Raw genomic sequence first — 21,695 nt, forward strand, 5'->3', positions numbered from 1 at the left:
CTTCTTAGGGCTGAATTGCAAAGAGACTTGGAGGAAACTCTGAGAACATCACCCCCCCACCTATCACTTGCGTGGACACATGGCACTCCTATGCACGCTCCTTCTATTATATCCCCCATCAGCCACCTCTACCACCAACTCGACCTTCTTCTTCACAAAGGGCATGGTCCTCAAGGCCATCCGGAGACTACGTAATGGTCAAGCCCAAGATCATGAGGGACTCACTGCCGAGTACATCTCACATGTCGATGATACCTTGGTGCCCCTACTAGCCTACATGTTCAATATAGCCCTTTGTGAAGGATTTCCTCCCTCCTAGTCTGCTAACACTATCATCCCCATCCTCAAAGCTGGAGATCCACTTGATCCTGATAATTACAGGACGATCATGATTGGGCACACATTGGCCAAACTCTATGGATCAGTGCTAGAGCAGGTACATCTCACATGCCGATCATACCTTGGCGCCCCTGGTAGCCTACATGTTCAATAGAGCCGTTTGTGACGGATTTCCACCCTCTTGGTCCGCTAACACCATCATCCCCATCCTCAAAGCCGGAGATCCACTTGATCCTAATAATTATAGGACGATCATGATTGGGCACACATTGGCCAAACTCTTATGGATCGGTGCTAGAGGCAGAGCTTAGTTCATTTGCTGAAAGAGGGATGCCGAGCCCCAGGGTAGGCATGCTTTCGGAGGAGCTACTCTACCCTTGACCACATATTCACCCTCCATGCCATCATCGAGGAGGATAGAGCACGACATCAGAGAATTTGCTGCTGCTTTGTGGATTTCTGCAAAGCTTTTCATACTGTACCCCAAGCCTGCCTCCTACACTGCTACAAGAGATAGGAGGCCCATTTGACATGGTTCGGAGCATCATTGCCCTGTATGAGTCCATCACCGAATGAGTGAGATCCCGAGGAGGTACATCGCAAGAGATTTCCAGCACTCTTAGGTTGAAACAGGGATGCCTTGAGAAGATGCCTCCTCTTGCAAGGGTGTTGTGGATCCCTATTCTCCACACTTGAGAAAGCAAGATAGACTCCTTTGGGTCTAATCGCCTGGAAGGAGAGGACAATGCGGTTCACAACCATTGCCTACAGTCCAACGCCATCGCCATTGCCATCGCAAACTAGGAAGGGTTGTTTTTCGAAACCTGCTCAAGAAGAAGAATCGCTTGCGTGGAGATTGAAACGGGATTCGAGAGACAGGGTAGATCGCCTGGAAGGAGAGAACAACGCGGTTAACAGCCATTGCCTACAATCCAACGCCATCGCAAACTAGGAAGGGTTCTTTTTCAAACCTCCGCAAGAAGAATCGCTTGTGTGGAGATTAAAACGGGATTCGAGTCGGCCGCCCATGGTCGATTGGCTCTATGGCTTGTGCCGCAGCCAATCTTCCGTCACCCCCACAGGCCGGGAGAATCATTAATTTTTTGCAAGACGAGCATGTTGGGACAAAAGACGAAATATTTTGCTACAATGTTGGGTAGCAAAGCCACCAGCTGGTATGCCCAGTACGGTCTGGAGCACTTCTTGACCGGACACTGACAAGCACTAGTATGAATAATGCACATAGCTTAAAACTTATCGGTCCAATCACTTCCACCCTTCACTACGATGTTGATCCAATATATGAAATTGTGTTATAATTGTGAAATGGATTTACCGCATCAATTAACAACATAATTGAGAAGCAAGTATGATGTTTTGGTTCACACCACCACTTTTAACTAGACTTCAAATTGCCAACACAACACTCCATGGAAAAAAATGTGAAAGAAAGTAGAAGTGATGGTGAAATGTTAAAGAAAGCAAGATAAGGAGGCAAATGGGGTTTGATAGTCATGGAAAAATGTTGAATAAAGTAGAAGTGTTGGTGAAATGTCAAAGAAAGTTGGATGAGAAGGGGTGAAATCATGTGGTTATAATACCTGAGAATGCTAAAAATAAATTGTATCAAAATATCACATTTTTCACCGAGTTCAAATTTCTACACCCGTATAACTTAGTGCCATGTCATTTCTACGACCATAAAATTGTCACAATCTCTTCTGCACGACATTGACATTAAGGTCCAGACCACCCTTGTTGCGAGGGTTTATGGCTCCCACCCCTCTCATTTGCAGGCTCGTGAATGTCTTCTAGCAGCTCTCCCTCGGAGCTGATTGTGGATTTCCAGGATACTTGCTTGGTTGAGGCTTCTTCTAGGTGGACTTTCATTCTCTAGAAGCTACTTCTCAGGTTTTGGCTGGTAGCCCCTTCCCTCTTGGCCCTAGGAAGATTTTATTTTTTTAGTATCAGGTGGGCTTTGATCTAGTGGCGGAGGATCGATGCCTTACCCTGGTCTCATTGCGATTCCTTGCTCTTCCTTGGTCTTATTGGAAGCTTTTAGCTTCCATAGGAGCATCCTTTGGCCAGGTTCTAGAGGTACCGGCCCTTCTGGGCTCTCCCGCCTCAGCTTCCGTGGCTATTACCGCCACTTTTGATGGTGTATCCCGGGTCCTTGTGCTTGTTCCTAATCCATCAATTACTAACGACCATATTATACTTTAGAGACTTGACGACTGTCATTTCGGCCAAAGAATGGAGATTGCAGGCAGACCTAACCAGTGTCGGATTTGTCGTCGACATGGCCACATTGCTAGAGATTGTCCCAGATCGAGGGGCCATGCTAGGAGGTGGTGTGGTCCTACCCACTAGATGCCTTGTGCAGTTGCCGAGACTCCAGTTGCCCCTATGCCACAGTAGACCACACAGCATTGGGTTGTGGTTAGAGATGGCAGGCATCCTTGGACCCCCGGATGTATTGCTCTTGAAAGAGCATTAACCGGATGATAGTCAGTATGGGAGATTAGACAAGCTTCTCTCGGGACACACCTTTTGGTCACCAGCTATTGGTACCAAAGGTCGTGTCTGTACCTTTGTTTTAGCTTTGGTCTTGTCTTGCATCATTGGACATGGTGTCATTTTGCTTGCGAGAGCGCAATGGATCCTTCTTATCCAGGGTGCTACATGCATAGTTGTTTCTCCTACCGGTATGAACCCATTCGTACTGTACAGTTCGTACGGTGCCGCACTGTACGATATCGTACGGTACGAGTCCCCCCCCCCCCCCCCCCGGGAAAAAAATTCCAAATGCTAAAAAAGATATAGAAATCCTGCTTAACGAAGATCCCAAATGTCCGCAATACTTCGCAACGTTCGTGTCCACTCAATATTGCATACGGGGTTGCTGAGAGACCTAAAAAATCTGGCAAGGTAGACTGGTAGTGTACACTTGATTGGTAGGATGAGAGAATCTTGCTACATCACTTGGAGATCCCTGGTATAGGTAGGCTAGACAGTCAGATTGTCAAGTTATGTACGAGGGAGAAGATTTGGACATGGCCATTTTGATCTAGAGGAGTCCCTAAACCTATCACCCTAGATGCACTGCTCGTATTTGTGCAAGGATGGTTCCTTAGTCATAAACGCTACATTGGGAGACCTTTGGTATTGCATTACCTATGCAGGTTCTTTTTTGGAGACAATTGGGAGATCCAACTGGAAGAGACACATCTCCATGTTCTGGTTCCTCAAGCACTGTAGACTCCTCCCCCCCCAACCTTCCCTCACATTCAAGCTTGAAGCTCCATAGTTTGTAATTGTTAATGAAAAAACCGTATTTTATCGTACGGTATCCGAAAATTTCATATCGTAAAAAAAATTCCCGTACGGTATCATATCGTATGGTATCGTATTTTCGTACCGTGATAACTATGGCTACATGCATTGGTATTCTCAACCTCTATGCTGCTAACCATAGAGGTAAGAGGATTGTCTTTTGAAATCTCTCACTATGTTGATGCCTCTTGCCGACTATTGGAATATTGGTGGGGATTCTAACATGGTTGAGATGCCAATGGATAAAAGAGGTGGACATGAGGGCTTGGTGCATTCTCTTGAAAGAGCATCTTGGGAGAGGTTTATATTCTCCATTCATGGTAGAGATTGTTGGCATGAGGATGACGTTTTGAGGAGACAATCCACTCTTCTTCTTTTTTTTCTGGGAAAAAGATCCGTCAATTAGTTAAAGAAAAAACAGCCACAAAGGGCTAAGTACAACCACGAAGGGATAAATACAAACTTGCCTCATATAAGGGCGGAAACAAGTGATCATATAAGGGGATGAGATGCTTCTCCTCCGGCTGGCCGCTCTATGAAGAGAAGGCTATCTTATACAGGGGGAGGGGGGGGAAACAACCACACAGGTGGTCTGTAATGCCAAATGGGATCACCGCCCCTATGTGTGAGGAAAGGGCCATGCCTCCATAGTCTCAAGAAGGCTTCCCGCCGCTTCCGCATGCGGTCGAAACCTTTCCCCTGCTGACCGCGGAGTGTGGATGATGTCGAGCCATATGCTCCTAATGGTCTCAGCCGGTGGAGTGTGGGTACCCTCGATGGCCTTGCTACATCTAGCACGCAAGATATGCCAGGCTGCTATGCTACTACAGATCTCCCATTGCTGGCGTGAGCCTGGTTGCGAGACACCTGAAGGTGGGGCTGTGACTGGTACTACTACAATACGATGGTGGGAGACTTGAAGGGCAAGCCCTCCCCCATCCTCCTTGTAAGTCTTGACCACACTAGCCTCGGTGGCCCAAGCGACTATACCCCAAGTGATGATCCGGGTCAATGCGCTGTCCATAGTGAAGATGCGGAGAATTACAATCCACTCTTCTTTATTCATTGTCTAAGAGGAGAAGGGATGCAGGATGTATTAATGTATGGTTAGACAGATTTTATGTGGATGATTGGGTGCTCGATAGAGGGGGGCATACTTCTATTGTTGCAAGCACCTCTAAATTGGATCATTGCCCAATGGTTTTATGCATTAGAGATCCAAGTCACCATGGATCAGCACCCCATGTACGCATCCGTGATCAATTGTTTTCAGATGCACAGCTATCACGTCGTATGCTTGATATTTGGAGATCTCATGATTTCTCGTAGGCCTCGCAAAGCTTGGCCCCTTCTCTTTGTGATATTAGTGACTTTTATCACACATGTGCCCTTTCTAAGAGGCAAGAGGCCTTGGATTTAGAAAGGGCTATTAGACATAGATTGATTGCCTTACAGAAAGAGCACGAGAAACATCCTCATGCTCAATGGGTTGCAAATTCTTTATGTACTATTAGGAAAGAACTTCATCACTCTCTTGAGTAGCGTGCGGAGTACCGTTACTGTGCCCAAGAATCCTTTTGGACCTAGATGGTTGGCAGATGTAACAAACATTTCTTTGCTACTCACGGCCCATCTCATACCAGAGATAGTGTTAGGCAGTTATGCAGGATTCACATGGCACCCTTCACTCAAATCCTCTTATGGTTATATAGATTGCCACTAATTTCTATCACTATCTTCTAAGTGCTAAGCTGCACTCTAATTGGAGACATAGGGCACAGAGGAAGGTTTGGAATGCATTGCCACATTTGATCACTGAGGAGATGTGTAACGTTTTGGATGCCCCTTTTTCTATGTAGGAGTTCGGTCATGCTCTTCATGCCTTACCTCACGGTAAGTGTCCAGGGGAGGATAGCCTCTCTCCTGTTTTTTTCATTACTTTTTGGGATGAGATTGGGGTTGAGATCACCTCGGCTCTCCAGGAGATGTGGGACACAGGTTCTATGCCTTCTTCTCTCACTGAGGGGCTTATCTATCTTATCCCTAAGAGTGGGGAAACAACATTGATTGGCCAGTGGAGACCTATCACCTTACTTGGGACTGCATTTAAGATTCTTGCTATGGAATGGGCCAAAGCGAGCAATCAGCCCTTAGCCATTCTGCTCTTGGATTTTGAGAAGGCCTATGATAGAGTGGATTGGGATTTCCTTGAGGGTACTCTTAGCCATATGGGTTTCTCACAGAGATGGATCAAGGGAGTTTCATGCATGTATCGTGATGCCCACAGTAGTGTGCTCGCTTGCGGTGATAGAGGAGAAAAGAAAGAAAGAAAAGAAAAGATATATTAACGTCTACGGAAGGCCATATTGGCCTATGAGACAAATTTGAATACAACAAGTCAATCTCTTGCAAATCATGGAAAGAAAAATTGAAATGAAAAGCTAATCCTAGTCATATGCAGCTCACTATGTAGTCACTGTCTAGCATACATGGGGCATGGGGCGAGGTAGACTCTCACATCTGTTGTGCCCTGGTGTAGCCTTTGGACTCTCTCCTCCATAGCTCTGTGGTATTGTGCCTGGATCTAGGCAGACTGGGCCTGATGGAGTAGTGGTGGTCTGCGTCCGGGTAGTCACGGTCTCCTGGCAGCTCTGATCTCCGAGGCTCTCTGGAGTGTGAGCCCTCATCGGGAGGTAGATGATACAGGGGGAGGGGGATGTGGCTCGTTGATAGGCCTGAAGAAGCTCATGATCTGTGGTTGGGATCTCTGGCTCTGCACCTGTAGAAGCCTTTCTCTATGTTTGTGTAGCTCAAGGAGGAAAAATTTGATCAGGATACTCCATCACCCGGCTAAGTGGGCCAAAACCCTCTCTGATCATGCATAGCCCTCATCTCCAAGAAGTGTCTACCATGTGGTGTTGCAGTCCCCATATGCTGGTTGGCCCTCTGGAGGCCCATCTCAGCCAAGTCAATTTTTGACAACATAATGGCATCTCCTTGGAAGTCAATGCATTAAAGTCTCCTAATAGGAGGACCTCTCCTTGTTGGGAGAACTCTGCAATGTCTGCAAATAATGGTGCATATGGAGTCTCCCCTTTCTTTGTCAACCTGCATGCATATTCTGATTTCTCTGGTGGGAACTATCATGCTGCAATATGCATCACTCTCAAGCCAGGCCTGGCTAATCGCATCCACAGCGAGCCTCCTCATCATGTCTAACCATTGCGCAATGCGAGCATGCCTCTCAAATGAGGGCGAAACAAGCATGCCACTCCTCTCGAGCCACACCCCCCCCAATGGTGCGTGTTTGTCCTCTGAAAGCAAACTCCCATGTGCAACCCTCCACTTTGGATAGCCCTCTCTTAGGGCTTTGATGCTTTTTTGTGTAGAAGATAATATCCGTATCTGAGTAAGTCTCTATGAAGCCTCTTGTGTCTGACCATAGATTTCCATTGCAATTCCCCATCCTCAATGCATCTGCGGTCTCATAGACCCCGCACCATCATGTGGGGCCTTTATCTGTGATGATGACTTTGTCATCACGATAAATGACCCATTTTCTTGCCTTGCGGACTTTCATAACCTTACCCATCTCGGCTTTCCTGTGTTCCACCTGGAGGGGGGTGAGGTCATCTCCAAGGTATATTTTGGTGGTTCGGAGAGAGAAGAAGAAGAAAGAAAGAGAGGAAACTTAAAAGAGAGCAAGAATTTGCATGACTCAGTGATGATTAGTAGATTGATGTGATAGAAGTTCACTCATGAAGTACCATGCTTTTGTAGGCTTGCAGCCTTATCTTTTGACCCATACAAATATCACACTCTAATAAGTGTATGCTACATGGAACACTTTTCTATCCACTTATTAGAAGAGAGAGAGGTGTGAAACTCAAAAGAGAGCAAGAGATTTGTACGACCCAACGATGATTAGATTGATGTGATAGAAGTTCACTAATCAAATACAATGCTTTTCTAGGCTTGGAGCCTTATCTTTTGACCCATACAAATATCACACTCTAATAAGTGTATGCCACCTGGCACATATATTTTATCCACTTATAAGAGTGTGGTCAACCACTACTAGAATAATAATCCTTTTAGGGGCTGTTCACACGCACACACAAACAGGGGTTCACACATGAGGAGACTTCGAATCCTCAACAAGGAAGGGTCCGGTGCTCCAAGTGTGGTACAAGGTTGCCCACTATCTTTGCATGCATAGAGGATCCCTCGTTAGGCACCCGAGGCGTCCTTGAAGGGTGTGGATAAAGAAAGAAGAAAGATGTCACAAAAGACTCGAAGGGTCTATTGTTTAGGTTTAGGGTTTGCATAGTGCAGGTAGGAGCTAGGGTGGATGGAAGGTATCCATGGTGTGTGTGTGAGAAATGAAATGAAATGTTATATTAACGTCTTCAAAAGGCCAAAGTGACCTATGAGACCAAAGTTACAACCATATGACATCTGATACACTATCTGGAAAAGAGAAGAAAGGACTGAAGGTAAGTATCTAGCCCTACAATACATCAGTAGGGAGCATCCGGAAGCAGCAACTAGGGAGAGTGGGAAGCTAATGCTACTAGTCAAAATGGGGTACATGAGTACATGGATACATGAATACATGAATATGGGGGTGTACAAAAGTGACAGTGAGTACAACAGTATATGGCTGGAGTGGTAATCATCCTAGGAGCTCTAGCATGGGTCTCTGCCGGATGGCCTGGATATCTGCCATAGTGAGATGCCTAGTCGGACGAGCCCGATGCCTCGCAATGATGCTCTGAATCCTCCGGTGTAGAAAGACAGGTGTAGAAAGACATTGCTCAAGAGAGAGAGAATTGCACGACTTAATGATGATTGATATGATTGATGTGAGAGAGAGAAAGACATTGCTCAAGAGAGAAAAATTGCACGACTTAATGATGATTGATATGATTGATGATAGCCTCATCAAGTACATTGCTTTTATAGCATAGAGGTTCATCTACCTCATAGACTCACATTTAATGCATACTTATCAACCTAACTATAAGAGTGGTTCACACACTTGTACACACAAACACTCATAGGGAGTGTTCACACACATAGGGACACAGAAGAGACTCTGAATCCCAACAAACCCCCCTTCAGAGTGGAGATGTTGTCTGAGAGACCTTCAATAGCCATGGCGATTTGGGCTCTAAATGCAACACATGATACAAAACAACAGTGTGCCGACACTTGAAACCCTCTTGTCAGCCTGATAGAAGAGCTTGACACACCTGCCCTACATTAGTGTACTTAAAGACAAACCCCATGGCTCTAAGTAGGGATAAGTGAAAAACGGAGACTTTCAGAGAAACAAGGATTATTTATCATATTTTAGGGGACTACTGGGGAAGGTAGCGCTTGCCACCACTGTTGCCTATGCCAGCACAGCCTAGCCGCCAACTGTTCCCCTCTGCCAACACTGTACACTTGCTAGCGCCCACCTGCATAGTACAGCTGCCGCTGCCCTGCTTCTGCCATGGATGACCAGCCTGCTAGCACCTGTTGCATCTCATGTCTGCTCCATTGCAAACTGTACGTGCAAAATTCAGCAACGTCAACAGTCCATAGAAATTTGGGGATTTTGAGAAATCAGGTAACCTCGATCAAATTTAAGCTCCTGGATACACACAAAATTTGGGGGTTTTCAGAAATTGGGAAAAAATTGGCCAAATTGAAGCTTCAACATTCCGAAAAGTTGGGAAAAATCATCAAATTAAAGCTCAACTCAACAACACTTGCAAGCACAAAATGCCATGGATATTATCAGAAGCAGTACTACTGTTGAGAGGCTCTCTAGAGCTAACTTCCCTACAGGGCAAAACCAAGATCAGGCTGTTGCTAATGCGAGACAGGGTGTGGAATATGGTGAAGGGAACGGAAGAAAAGCCAAAAGAAGAAGATGAATCCTTGACAATGCAAGCGTGGCAAGACAAGAACAACAAGGCCCTCACACGCATTGGCTTGGGGCGCACAGATAATCTTATCCACCATCTCGATTGGTGATTGGTGCAACAGAAAGCAGCGCAGGGCTGCGAGTGTGGATGAGAAGTGAGCTCTGATAACATGTTCAGGGTTAGGGTTTGCACAGTGCAGCTAGGAGCTAGGGTGGATGGAAGGTATCCATGGTGTGTATGAGAGAGAGAGAGAGAGAGAGAGAGAGAGAGAGAGAGAGAGAGAGAATCTTCAAGACATTAAAATTGTAGGACTCAAATGATGATTGATGATAGCCTTCACCAAGTACATTGCTTGTATAGCCTAGAGGTTCATCTACCTCATAGACTTGAATTTAATGCATAGTTATCCACCCGACTATAACAGTGGGTTCACACACACATGCACACAAACACTCATAAGGAGTGTTTACACAGGTGGGACACACACATGTGACTCCGAATCCCAACATCTATGAGACTGCAAAGATGTTATGTGTGATCCATGAGTAAATTGGATGTCAAGACAAAGAAAGACTAGCTGCTGAAAGAAAAATACAGGGCCAACGTACTATGTGGGCTTTGAAGTACAATATAGTGGGCAACAAAAGAGCCTCATGTGACTGAAGTCAATATGTGTTGTCCTCGTCGTGGACTGAGTATTTGGCCTTGATGTTCACTACCTATGGGAGTGCCTCTCTCTGTCACTGAAGCAAGTCTTGCATCTGGAGCTGTTGGTAGAGGGTTTGGGTCTCCGGGACTGGGGATGGCTGGCTTTCTGGAGGACATGTGCTTTCTCTCGGAGGACCCCTCGAGTACAAGGGGTGCTCACTTGGTGGGAGCATCTAGCCTTGAGCCCCTGAGTACGTGGGGTGCTCACTCGGTGGGGACATCTGGCCTTTTCCTCGTCAATCTGTCGTGGAGGATCTCGTGTGGGTTGAGAGTCAGCCGGGCCTCGCTGGCCAAAAAGTCAGTAATAGGTGTCCTGCTTTACTTAAGTGCACGCTCTAGGATTTACAAATCAAGCTTGGTAAGTAATTTGTTTCTGTTGCAGGTGCTGGCTTCTATTTAAATGCCACACAACAAAAGTGGAGTAACTGGCAGATGTATAGCTATGTCACCAAGGAAGTACCAGAGCTTCTGAGTGCAAACTTTCCACAACTTGATACTACTTGTGCATCAGTTTTTGGACATTCCATGGGTGGACATGGTGCACTTACTATTTTTCTGAAAAATCCGGATAAGTACAAGGTGATGAATGAAACCGATGGGTTATGAAGGATCTTTTCGTATGTCTGACTGTTTTGTAAGCAAAAATCAGGTTGTTTGTGTTTTTGGTGCAGTCTGCTTCAGCTTTTGCCCCAATCTGTAATCCACTAAATTGTCCTTGGGGACAGAAGGCTTTAACTGGCTATCTTGGCCCCGACAAATTTTCATGGAAGGTTTGTCTCTCTGTCCTTGTTTGAGAAATAATCTGACTCTGTTTGAACAAGCACTTCAAAATGAATGCACATATGCTCAAGTTGAGACTAGGTGCTGGTTTGAAGATTTATGTAATTCAGCACGTGGGCTGCCAGCTTGATCTGGTTTCTTTGTCCTATGCATATGTAACAACTTCCACACACAAAATCTCATTGAGCATTGCACCAGTCAGAACTCCATTGGCTTCATGATAGTCGTAGAATTCCTTTCGCTGGCGTAAATGAGTCCAGGCCTTGCATGTGTGCGTGCACACACAAACTCTCATTAAGCATTGCACCAGTCAAAAGTCCACTAGTTTCTCAATACTCTTACAAGTCCCCTCTTGGCATAAAGGAGTCTAGGCCTTGTTTGTACCCAGCCTTGTTTTCTCTCCATAAACCTCTCAAGAAGCAGTCAACAGAAAGGAATATGAGAAAGAAAGAAAGATGCCATTAGCATATGAAAGACTCAGGTCTATGAGACCAAAAAGTTGTTACATTGAGAAATTTGGATGTCAAGGCAACATGAAAAATGAAAAAACTAGCGACTCAAATAAATTACAGGGTCAACATACTACACAGGCCCTGTGTATACTGTATATAGAAGCAACAAAAGAACCTCATGTGTCCGAACTCATAATGTGTCGTCGTCCTTAGGGACTTGAATACATGGTCTGTATGTTGCCGAAGAAATTCCCGGATCTAGAGCTGGCAAGTGGAGGGTCTGGGTTGCCGAGATGAGGGACATCTGATTCCCTGGAGGAACACTGCTCGTTCTCCCGAGGGGTGCTAGCTTGCCATGAGTCTGAGGGGTTCTCACTCAATAACTCTGTCCTGGTCCACTGTCTGAGCAGATCTCATATGGTCTGAGTGTTAGCTGGGGCTTTTATGTGAGGGCAAAAGAAGCCAGTGATAGATGTTTGTGCGGTATCCCACATCCCGGGCTACTGTCACAATGGTCTGTCTCTGTGGTTCCTCACCTCTAGTATACTCCCACATCTCTGATTTCTTTTTTTTTTCTTTTTTTTTGGTAGAAACTCTGATTTAAATTAGAAGAAAAGAAAAGTTACAGCTACAGCAGAGATAAAGGCTCTGCGAGGGGCACAACTGCTTACATAGTCCTGCATAGGAACATCTGAGGGCTTTCTAACAAAATAACAAGATTCTTGTACTATGAGGAAAGGATTCCATCAATCATTGACAGTCGATCTCTTGAGTAGATCTTCATGAGCCTAGACTTCCAAGTCTGCCATCTTCCAAGCTTGACTTCTTGGAAAGTCTTTTGAAAATCTTCCACTGCATCCTTCATCTCCCCCATAACCTGCATAGCAACTTTAGAAATGTGAGCTTTTAAAGCCCAGATATGGTTCCTCCCTCCATTAGAGAAGACATAATCATTTCTTTCTTTCCAGATTTCATGGAGGAACAGACATCTGATCATATGCCACAATGGGGGATCAAGGTGTATACATTCACCCAAAAGAACCTCTTTAGGAGAAAATGGGTTGGGGTGAATACTCTTAAAACAGGTATACAGAAGGTTTAGAAACTTAGCATTGTACTTGCAATGAAAAAACATGTGAGGAATGTCTTCAATGTCAGCATTACACCGGGGGCACAAACCATTACCTTTACCAATCTTGGCAGCACGAGCACCTGTCCAGATCCCCTTATGGAGGATGAGCCAGAGAAAGCAAGAATGCTTAACAGAAGGGGAGAAGGCCCAAATAGACTTAAACCTGTAGCTCCATTGGCTAGTACTCCACTTAAGGTTCCACTTATCATTGAGCAAGAGGATAAGTTTAGAGTTATCTCTGCACAGGTTCGGGACAGGCAGGAGAGGGCTACTGTTGTTCCAGCAGACCAATTGGGTAATAGGCTGAGGAGGGGTAGGGATCAACAAAGGGAAGATGGAAGATATAAGTGTTAACCTTTCCATTAAAAGATTAAGACAAGCAGGAGAGACAGTAGCAATGCTAAGGATGTCATACTGGTCAGCCCAGTGATTAGATACCCAGAGGTCCTTCCAACTACAAAAGCCAAGTTTGTACAACTTGTGACCTCTGCGTAGCTGAGAATCAGAGATAGGCTGCACAAATTTACTGAACCATATAGAATCATAGGGCAGGTAGAGGAGCTCTTTCTTGTCCTTTAAGCTCACCAAACTCTTATACTTAAACCAAGCATTCCAATACTGGTTAGCAAGAGTAGTACCCTTAGCCTTAAATGGAGCATTGGACATAAATATCTCATTGGGGGAAAATTTGTCCCAGGCCTTAAGATTCCTATGATGAAACCGCCCACAGTTTCTGTGAATGAAAAAAGTCCAGAAGTCTCTGGTGGAGACACTTCTAACTATCCATTTGCAAGCCAGTTTATCAGCCATGGTTCTGATGTCCAGAAGCCCAAGACCTCCTTGATCTTTAGGCAGGGTACACTTCTCTAATGCCACCTTATGGATTTTATTATTGGTGGCACTGTTACCCCAAAGAAAGTCAGCACAGTGAGCCTGTCAAGCTCTCTAAGGTGTGTCTCAGGAGGCCTCCAACAAGCAAGGAAGTATATGACAGTAGGAAGGATATAGTGGTTCAAAACAAAGAGTCTAGAGGCTAGGGTAGAGTTATAATCATTCCAATGCTTGAACTTGGCTTTGACTTTTTCCATAACCCAGGACCATCTACTCTTGATGGAGCAGCCAAAACCCATAGGAATCCCTAGTAACCTGAAAATGGTCCCAGAGAGGACTTGGGTACAACCAGCATTAGAGATAGAGTCAGGAATGCTACCTTTAGAGGCCCATACTCCAGTCTTGGAGTGATTAATAATAGAACCACTGGCTTCACAGAAGATGTCAAGGCAGTTCCAAAAATTTTTAACACTTAAGTCATCATTGGCAATAAAGGAATTAGAGTCATCAGCAAACTGTTGCAGACATAGATCATGATCAAAACCAGGGACAGGAATACCTTTGATCTCACCTTTATCAAGAGAATCCTTGACCAGCCAACCTAAAGCATCAGCCACAATAACAAACAAAAGAGGAGCAATGGGGCAGCCCTGCCTGATAGATCTCCTAAGAGTGATAGGCTTTGTAAGAGATCCATTAAGAGAGACAATAGCTTTAGCATTACCAAGTAGCACATGAACATATTTAATAAAATTTTTCCCAAAGCCAATGTCAGACAAGGATTGTAGAACAAAGTCCCATTCAACTCTATCATATGCTTTATCAAAATCAATTTTGAAGAAAAGAAAATCAAGCCCAATGTCTTGGGCAAACTCACACCCTTCCCAAGTATTGATAATGGCATCAAGGATATATCTGCCCTTAATAAAACCTTTTTGCTCCTGTAGAATGATATCATCCATTAAAGGGCTGAGCCTCCTAGCAAGGGTAAGGGCAAAAACCTTATAGGTAGAGGTAAGACAGGTAATGGGTCTCCAGTTGTCAAGCAAGTCCTTTCTCCCCCTTTTATGAATGAGCTTAATGACCCCAGTGTTAACAGAGATAGGGAGGGCACCATAGCTGAGAGTCTCAAACCAAACTTTCAAAAGATAGGGAGCAATCCATTCCTTATACGCCTGAAAGAATTCATTGGGCAAACCATCCATCCCAGGAGTTTTACCTTTAGCCATGTGCTCTATACTTTCTTTCACCTCATCTTCGGTCAGAGGGGCCTCAAGCTGAGACTTCATGAAAGGGGTGACAGTCTTTTTCCTGCACATAGCTATATTAGCTCTAGCATTAGTAGTCCCCTCTGACCTGATGGGCATCTCAGAAAAAAATTTAGCATAAAAATTAGCAACAAAGTTAAGGTTATCCTCCTGGGAGTGGAGAATTTGCCCACTTGAATCCTGCAAGGGAGGCACAAGATCTTGAATTTTCTTTTTTTTAAGCAGATTAAACATATGTTTATTGGGTTTATCAAATTTCCCTGCCCAGACCTGTCTAGTAAAAACAAGCGCTCTTTCAGCCTCTTTCATCTCTTCTTGCCTCATTACATCCCTGAGACCATTAAGCTCATCAATATGGGAGGAGGTAGGACTGCAATGCATTTCTAGTTGCTGGATTCTGTCAGAAATGGTCTGTCTCCTATTCTTACGTATCTGAGTAGCCTTACTCTTGTAGATGCTCAAAGTTTTCTGAGTAAGCTTAACAGCATGCATCCAGGCTTTAGCAGGAGAAACATACAGATCAAAAGCAGAGTCAAAGTGATCTTTAATAAGTTTAGAGACAACCTTTGAGGAAAAGAGAGTAGCATCTGCATGAAACCAACCACTTTTCTTTTGATTCACCTGGTTGTTGGCCTCTAGGACTGGTTTATGATCAGAGACACAAATGGAGCCAACAGCTCTACACTGGATATTACAGAAGTCATTAAGAATAGGAGTAGAAACATAGTCCCTGTCCAGTCTGGCTGACCTGAAATGCTCCTTTTTCTGAGCATTATCCCAAGTGAAACCAGACTCACCTGACACATCCTGAAGGTTGAAGTGACTGACCAGCTTTTCCCAAAGAATTTTTTCCCTGTAACAAAGAATTTTCCCTTTCTTCTTCCATCTGTCTCTAAGAGAAGTCACCATATTGAAATCCCCAAATAGAATGACATTACCTGTGATTTGGAGCAGCTCAGACCACACCTGCATTCTTAGATTAACATCACAGGGGGCATACACAGCAATGAGGGTTAGCTTGAAAGGGCCCCCAATTTGGGCACTCACCCAGCTCTGGTTACTAGTATACTGCGTTATCTCTTTAGAAAGGGAATCATTGATACCAAGAGCCAGTCCCCCTTTACCATTAGGATGAGTAGAGGTAAGCCAAGTAAAGTTTTTACTAACTCTGGCCAAATTAGTTTGGAGAAGAAAATTCGTACACTTAACTTCATTAACACACATAAAATCAAAGCTGAGCTTACAGTCATTAATCCAAGTCTGGATAGCCTTAGCTTTAACTGGATCAGTTAACCCCTTGCAATTATAGGTACATCCTTTCAGATTATGAGCACTCATCATTTTCTGGAGTTTTTGGGGGGTTTACTGAGGACAACAGAAGCTCTGTTAACATCATTGGTTTTTTCTTTTTTCCTTTTGTATTTAGGGACCTTAGGGGAGGAACTAGAGATAGGGCCAGCTTTGGTTTTCTGAGGGGAAGTTTCAAGAGAACCAATAAGGGTGTCTTGAGAGTCAACCTCATTAATTTCCATCTCAAATTCCTTATCTATGGGAAGGGAGGAATCTATAAACTCCTCATCAGAGTCTTCCTCAGAGGTGGGGACATTATGGGAAGAGTTGCCTGGATTATCCACCCTAGCCTTATCTTCCTCAAGACTAGGAGGGGTAACCTGCTCTTTATCAGGGACAAAGTTGGGCAGAACTTCATCAGACCCACCAAGAAGGGGACCCTCAACATCAACAAGCAAAGGAGCAAACTTATTAATGTTTCTGTTACTAGGTTTAGCAATCTTAGGTTTAAAATTATTCTTTTTTCCCACAGCAGTGAAGCCCTCTGTGTCAGTTTCAGCTCCCTTCACCTCGATATTGTCTGGGCAATCCTTTATTAAGTGCCCTTGTTTGTGGTATTTAAAACAAGCATTAGGGAGATTCTTGTATACAATAGCTTGTGTGTGTATGACACAACCTTCCTGGTCATGAATATCTATGCTATACTTGAGCTCTTGGGAGATGTCCACTTCAATCAGGATCTGAGGGTCCCATTTAGGGTTAATCTCTGGTTGGGGCCTTTGCCCAATAACCTTCCCTAGTATATTACCCATCACTTTAATCCAGGGGTAAAAGCAGAGCGGAAGGTCAGGAAGGTCAACCCAGATAGGGGTAATATGTGTCTTTTGCTTGGGATCAAATCGTCTGTTCCATTTAGTAAAGACTAGAGGAGTGTTCCTAATCAGCCAAGTACCCTGGGCTAAGATGTCTAGGGCATGCTCAGGGCTTTCAAAAAAGAACAGATAATGACTGTTGGGGAGATACTGGACATAGGGAATCTTAATATTTCTAGGCCCCCAATTTTGTCTCATCCAGGCTTTAAGGGTGTCCATGGGAGGTCTGGGCCCATGACAAGTACAACCAAAGTCTTGCTCTCAAGATTAGCACACCACGAATGAAGCTCCTGAGTGTTACACACAATGTGGTCAGAGACAGGACCAGGATTTTTAGGTTGCTCAGTATTAGTAGGGGTCGGCTGAAAACTCTCAGAGAAAATAGGGTTAGAGTTAACCCTAATAGTATTTTGTTGAGGCTGTTTAGCCCCCCCACTAGAGCCAACTAGATTATTACCAGACGATACTCCAAGGTAGGGCAGATCTGTAGAGAATCCTGTAACAGAGCTAGGCAAAGGGCAGGAGAATCCATGCAAGAAAGGTCTAATCTCAGACTCAGAACCTAAAAACATATTATACTCCTGAGGGTAATAGGGTCTTGGGTGGTCAGGCCCTACATGCAGGGGATTCCTCATGAAATCAGCAGAAAAGGAGGGAGGAACCATACGTGAACTGAAGTACTGGTCCAACTGGGGTGGGACAAATCCTCTATGGGGGTGGAAGAGAGGCGGTTGAAGGTTGAGAGCGGCTCCCATCAAGGTACTCCTCCCGGGCTGCAAATGTTCAGCTTCTTTGCCAGAGCCGGAGTTGAGGACTGCAGCATAGGAGGTGGTAATGGTTGTAGCTGATGGTCCATTCCCTTGTACAGAAGCAGTAGGGGTTGGGTCTTTGAGGAGAGGACTCACAACAGAGCTGGAGCTTCCTGCCATACTGGCGGAAGCCCCAGAGGGGCGACGTGGCGAGACCCTCACGGCTGAAGCGCGCAGAGAGTGGCGAGAATAGGTTTGGTGCAGAGCACTGGGGCATGCAGTGAGTTGAGCAGACGAAGAAAGGGCTATGGCGACCACACAGAACGGTCACATCGAGTCACACGTCTCTTTCTTCTTGTTGGCGGCCCTCTCTAATGTGAAACCTTTTGCTTAACATCTCTGATTTCTGTAATGCATCACCCATGAAACCCTCCCCGAAGAGACATTGGGAGCATCCACGAATCTCAAAGTAAACTGGGCATCTAAGTATGTAATGCTCCTCAGACTCGATCTTCCCAGTACTACATATCTTGCATACCAGTCTGTTTGGTGGGACGATGAGAGAGAAAGTTATATTAACGTCTTCAAAAGACCGGAAGGGTCTATGCGACCAAAGTGATGTGTTACATAGTGTCCATGAAATCTCGTCATGGATGAAATAAGAGAAAGCAACAGTAAACTAAAACTGAAAACTGAAAGCTAAGATCTCATGACTCTGAGATTATACAAGATGATATATATATATATGTATGTATGTATGTATATATAGACACACACACACACACACACACACACACACACACACACACACATATATATATATAAAGCATCTACTAAAGACCAATGGGCCTATGAGACCAAAGCGATACAATAATGTCCATGGCATATCTCATCATGGAACGGAAAATAAAATAGAAACAAAACAAAATTATCTCACTGGAGTGATACAAAACTGTCCATGGAAATCTTATGAAGGAATACCAGGAACATGAAGCATCAGCCCCCAATAGGTGGTATACCACTCTCCAAAATATCAAGCATGGGGCTAATGAGTATGGCTGAGAGGTCTCCCTCAGTTGCCAAGCTCTAATTGTTCTACACTGAGTGAGAGGCGTACAAGCATAGGATTTTTGCCTTCACTGTAAAAATACACTTTCTAATTTCTAGTGGCGTCTTGTGTGCTTGTATCAGCTACTTTTTTAGCCTTCTATATTTGACCTTGTTACAATTTCCTTTGGTGCTGGCACACCACAGCCTTGTTGTAGGCACTTGGCTAGCCATTGCAGGACGACCATCACTATGTAGCTGATGTGGCACCTCAAAGGACACTCAATGACTCTTACTTTGGGACTGCCCAAAGGCCTAGCAGGTTTGGTGGAGGATTCTTGTGAGGCTCTTCACATCAGCGTCCAGCACCCTCCATTTCGCTTGGGGCGCAATTGCTTGGGTATAGAAGAGGGAGTGGCTCTGCTCGATAAGGATGGTACTGGCCTCACCCTGCAGCTCACCCACTTTTGGATCTCGACCATTCTAGCCTCTTTGAAGTATGGTTCCGCTAACCGCTCATCTAATGGATCCCTGAGTTTGGAGTCTGCCAGAGAGACGAGAGATCATCAGTAGCATTACTGCTTAGCATATCTAGTGGCTAGATGCAGAGAGGTCATTGGTGGTGCCTCCACTCCCCCTATGGAGATGATCTGCTCCATTTGGTTAGACATCATTCACAGCCTGTGGGAACGTTGGGAGCGCCTTATAGGTGATTCGGAGCAGATGCAATGTTGCCAAGCCGCCTTCCTATGCACATGCCACTTACATTTTTTCAATGTGCCAGTGCTATTTATGATTTGCACTTTTGATGCTCTACCTTGGTGTCCTTGAATCTTGTTTTCTTTAGTGGGACTTCAGTTAATGTTTGGTTGCTCTAAAGAAACAGTTGATGTTTTTCCTAGTTTTAAAAAACAGTGTTCACACATGCATGCGTGTGTGTTTGTCTTGGCCTTGTTTTGAAAGCGAAAACATACTTTATGCTCCAGGAGTACGATGCTACTGAACTTATGAAGAATTACAAAGGGCCAAAGACAAGCATCCTGATTGACCAGGTATAGTTTGTGTGGGCAGTTCTTAAATAAAAGCAGTGCATATAAATATGATCTCAATCTAGAAACATAGCCATGATCGGTTCTATGGATACAGATGTATGTTTTAAGTTCAAATTCATAAGGACACATTTTGGAGAAACACAAGAATAAACTTCCTCTCAGCCATTGCTGATGTTAGAAAGGATTGATGATGTTAGAAAGGCACCAGCTTTGCACTACTCAAGTACAACAGCACGTATAGAAACACAAGAATAAACTTCCTCTCAGCTATTGATGATATTAGAAAGGCACCCATGCCCAGCTTTGCATTACTGAAGTACAACAGCATGTATCCATGACTGTCCAACTCCTATGCAAAATGTTGTGCTGAAGTTAGTCGATTCCAACTCACCATGTAATTATGACATCTGACTTTTACCTCTGGGAATCCAAGTAGAAGCTTCTATGTTCTGCCAAAGGACTTGATTTTCCTTCTAATGGAAGCACTCCCGTACCAAGGTGGACCATCTTGTACAAGGTGTGCTGGTTGCAGGTATTGCGAGTGCAAGCTTGTGAGGAACGAAAAGAGAAACACATTTTGAGCTGAAGGAGCCCTAAATCGTTGCCGTAATTGATGACTATGCAACAATTAATACTTCTGCATGGGCAATTGATGTTTTGTTATCCATGAGCTTCAGAAATTAGTGTTTTTTGGACGCACAGGTTACATGGACTAATGACAAGGACATGATTGGAGCTTACCCATCAACTTAACAGCTGGTGCTTAAGCGGCCACACATTTAAATTATTTACACATTGACTAAATAAGTAGGCCATGAAGCGATAGCATAGGTGGTGGAGCTACACTCTGAAACCATTTACCCATTGAATGAATAGGTCATGAAGTGACATGCAAAGGTCATAATGGAGATAACAAGGGCTCACATGCTGGTCTCATGCCATTTCTCTATGCCAGTAATGAGATGGTGTATGCCTTGAGGAGGCTGAATGCTAGTTGACTTTGGCTGTATGTCTATAGGTGGAGTATCCCTCGATATCGCTTAGCCGTCTCCATTCTTGAAGAGATTTCCCTCAGAGAGCAAGTATGTTATGGCCGACTCCGTGGGTTGACACCGGGTTTTCTGCATGCTCTCAAAAAAGTCCTCTTTGTTGCCAAAATAAGTTCCTCAACATCTGGATTGGAAAGTTTTCAATTGCATTTCGAAGTACCTCTTCAAAGTCTCCATCTCTGATGTAGCCTCTTTTTGTGAAGATGAAGCTTTCTCGTGAGATGAAACATAATCATTTATCATTTTTTCTGTCATTTCTTGTCAATCAAGAAAATATCAAGACTTGACGGATATTAGAACATTGTTTTCACATGTGAAAAAATGGAGCTTTGGTTTAATTAAACTACATGATGCAAGGTAGCACGACAAATATAATAAAGTGTATGCTATGTGAGTGCACACTGCAGTGGGTTGCTGAAGATGCTGCCTCCCCCCCAAAAAAAGCTCCTCGATGAATCCGATGGAGGAGGACCTTTTGCCACTGGGACCACAACTAGAACATACTGAGTAGTTGGCAACTACTGTGCTGGCCTCAACATAAACTAAATTCCTGTGCGGATTGTCCGGCATGTGGTCGACATATCTAGGGCATCCCGAATGCCGTACAAAATTGATACGGCAATGAACTGCATGTAGATAAACCGGCATTTGGTATGGCAATGAACTACAAAATTGATACGGCAATTAAACCTGATAACCCTCCAACTGGCATTTGGAGGTTTGATATGCCTGATGTCCACATACTTGTTAACACTTGTATGTATCCATGCCCTAAACAAGTAGGCTTCCATTTAAGCAGGCATGGAAAACTAGGAGGCTAGGTGGGTACCAATGCTCTGGAATCCGGTCCAGGTGCCCGTACTTAAACACTTGGC

The 21,695-nt window shown here is 44.5% G+C and overlaps 1 protein-coding gene across 2 annotated transcripts in view; it reads left to right on the top strand.

The window, feature by feature from the left end:
- SFGH (S-formylglutathione hydrolase) overlaps positions 1-21,695 on the top strand; it is a 160,797-nt gene that overhangs the window by 130,320 nt on the left and 8,782 nt on the right. For both annotated transcript variants that reach the window (XM_086814425.1, XM_086814426.1), the window contains exons 5-7: positions 10,681-10,877; positions 10,970-11,068; positions 19,706-19,771. In XM_086814425.1, coding sequence (XP_086670551.1) covers positions 10,681-10,877; positions 10,970-11,068; positions 19,706-19,771 — 362 coding nt within the window. The remainder of the gene's footprint in view (positions 1-10,680; positions 10,878-10,969; positions 11,069-19,705; positions 19,772-21,695) is intronic.

Source organism: Cibotium barometz, chromosome 20, assembly GCF_041138505.1.
Source record: "Cibotium barometz isolate CiBa-2024 chromosome 20, ASM4113850v1, whole genome shotgun sequence".
Classification (NCBI taxonomy): Eukaryota; Viridiplantae; Streptophyta; class Polypodiopsida; order Cyatheales; family Cibotiaceae; genus Cibotium; species Cibotium barometz.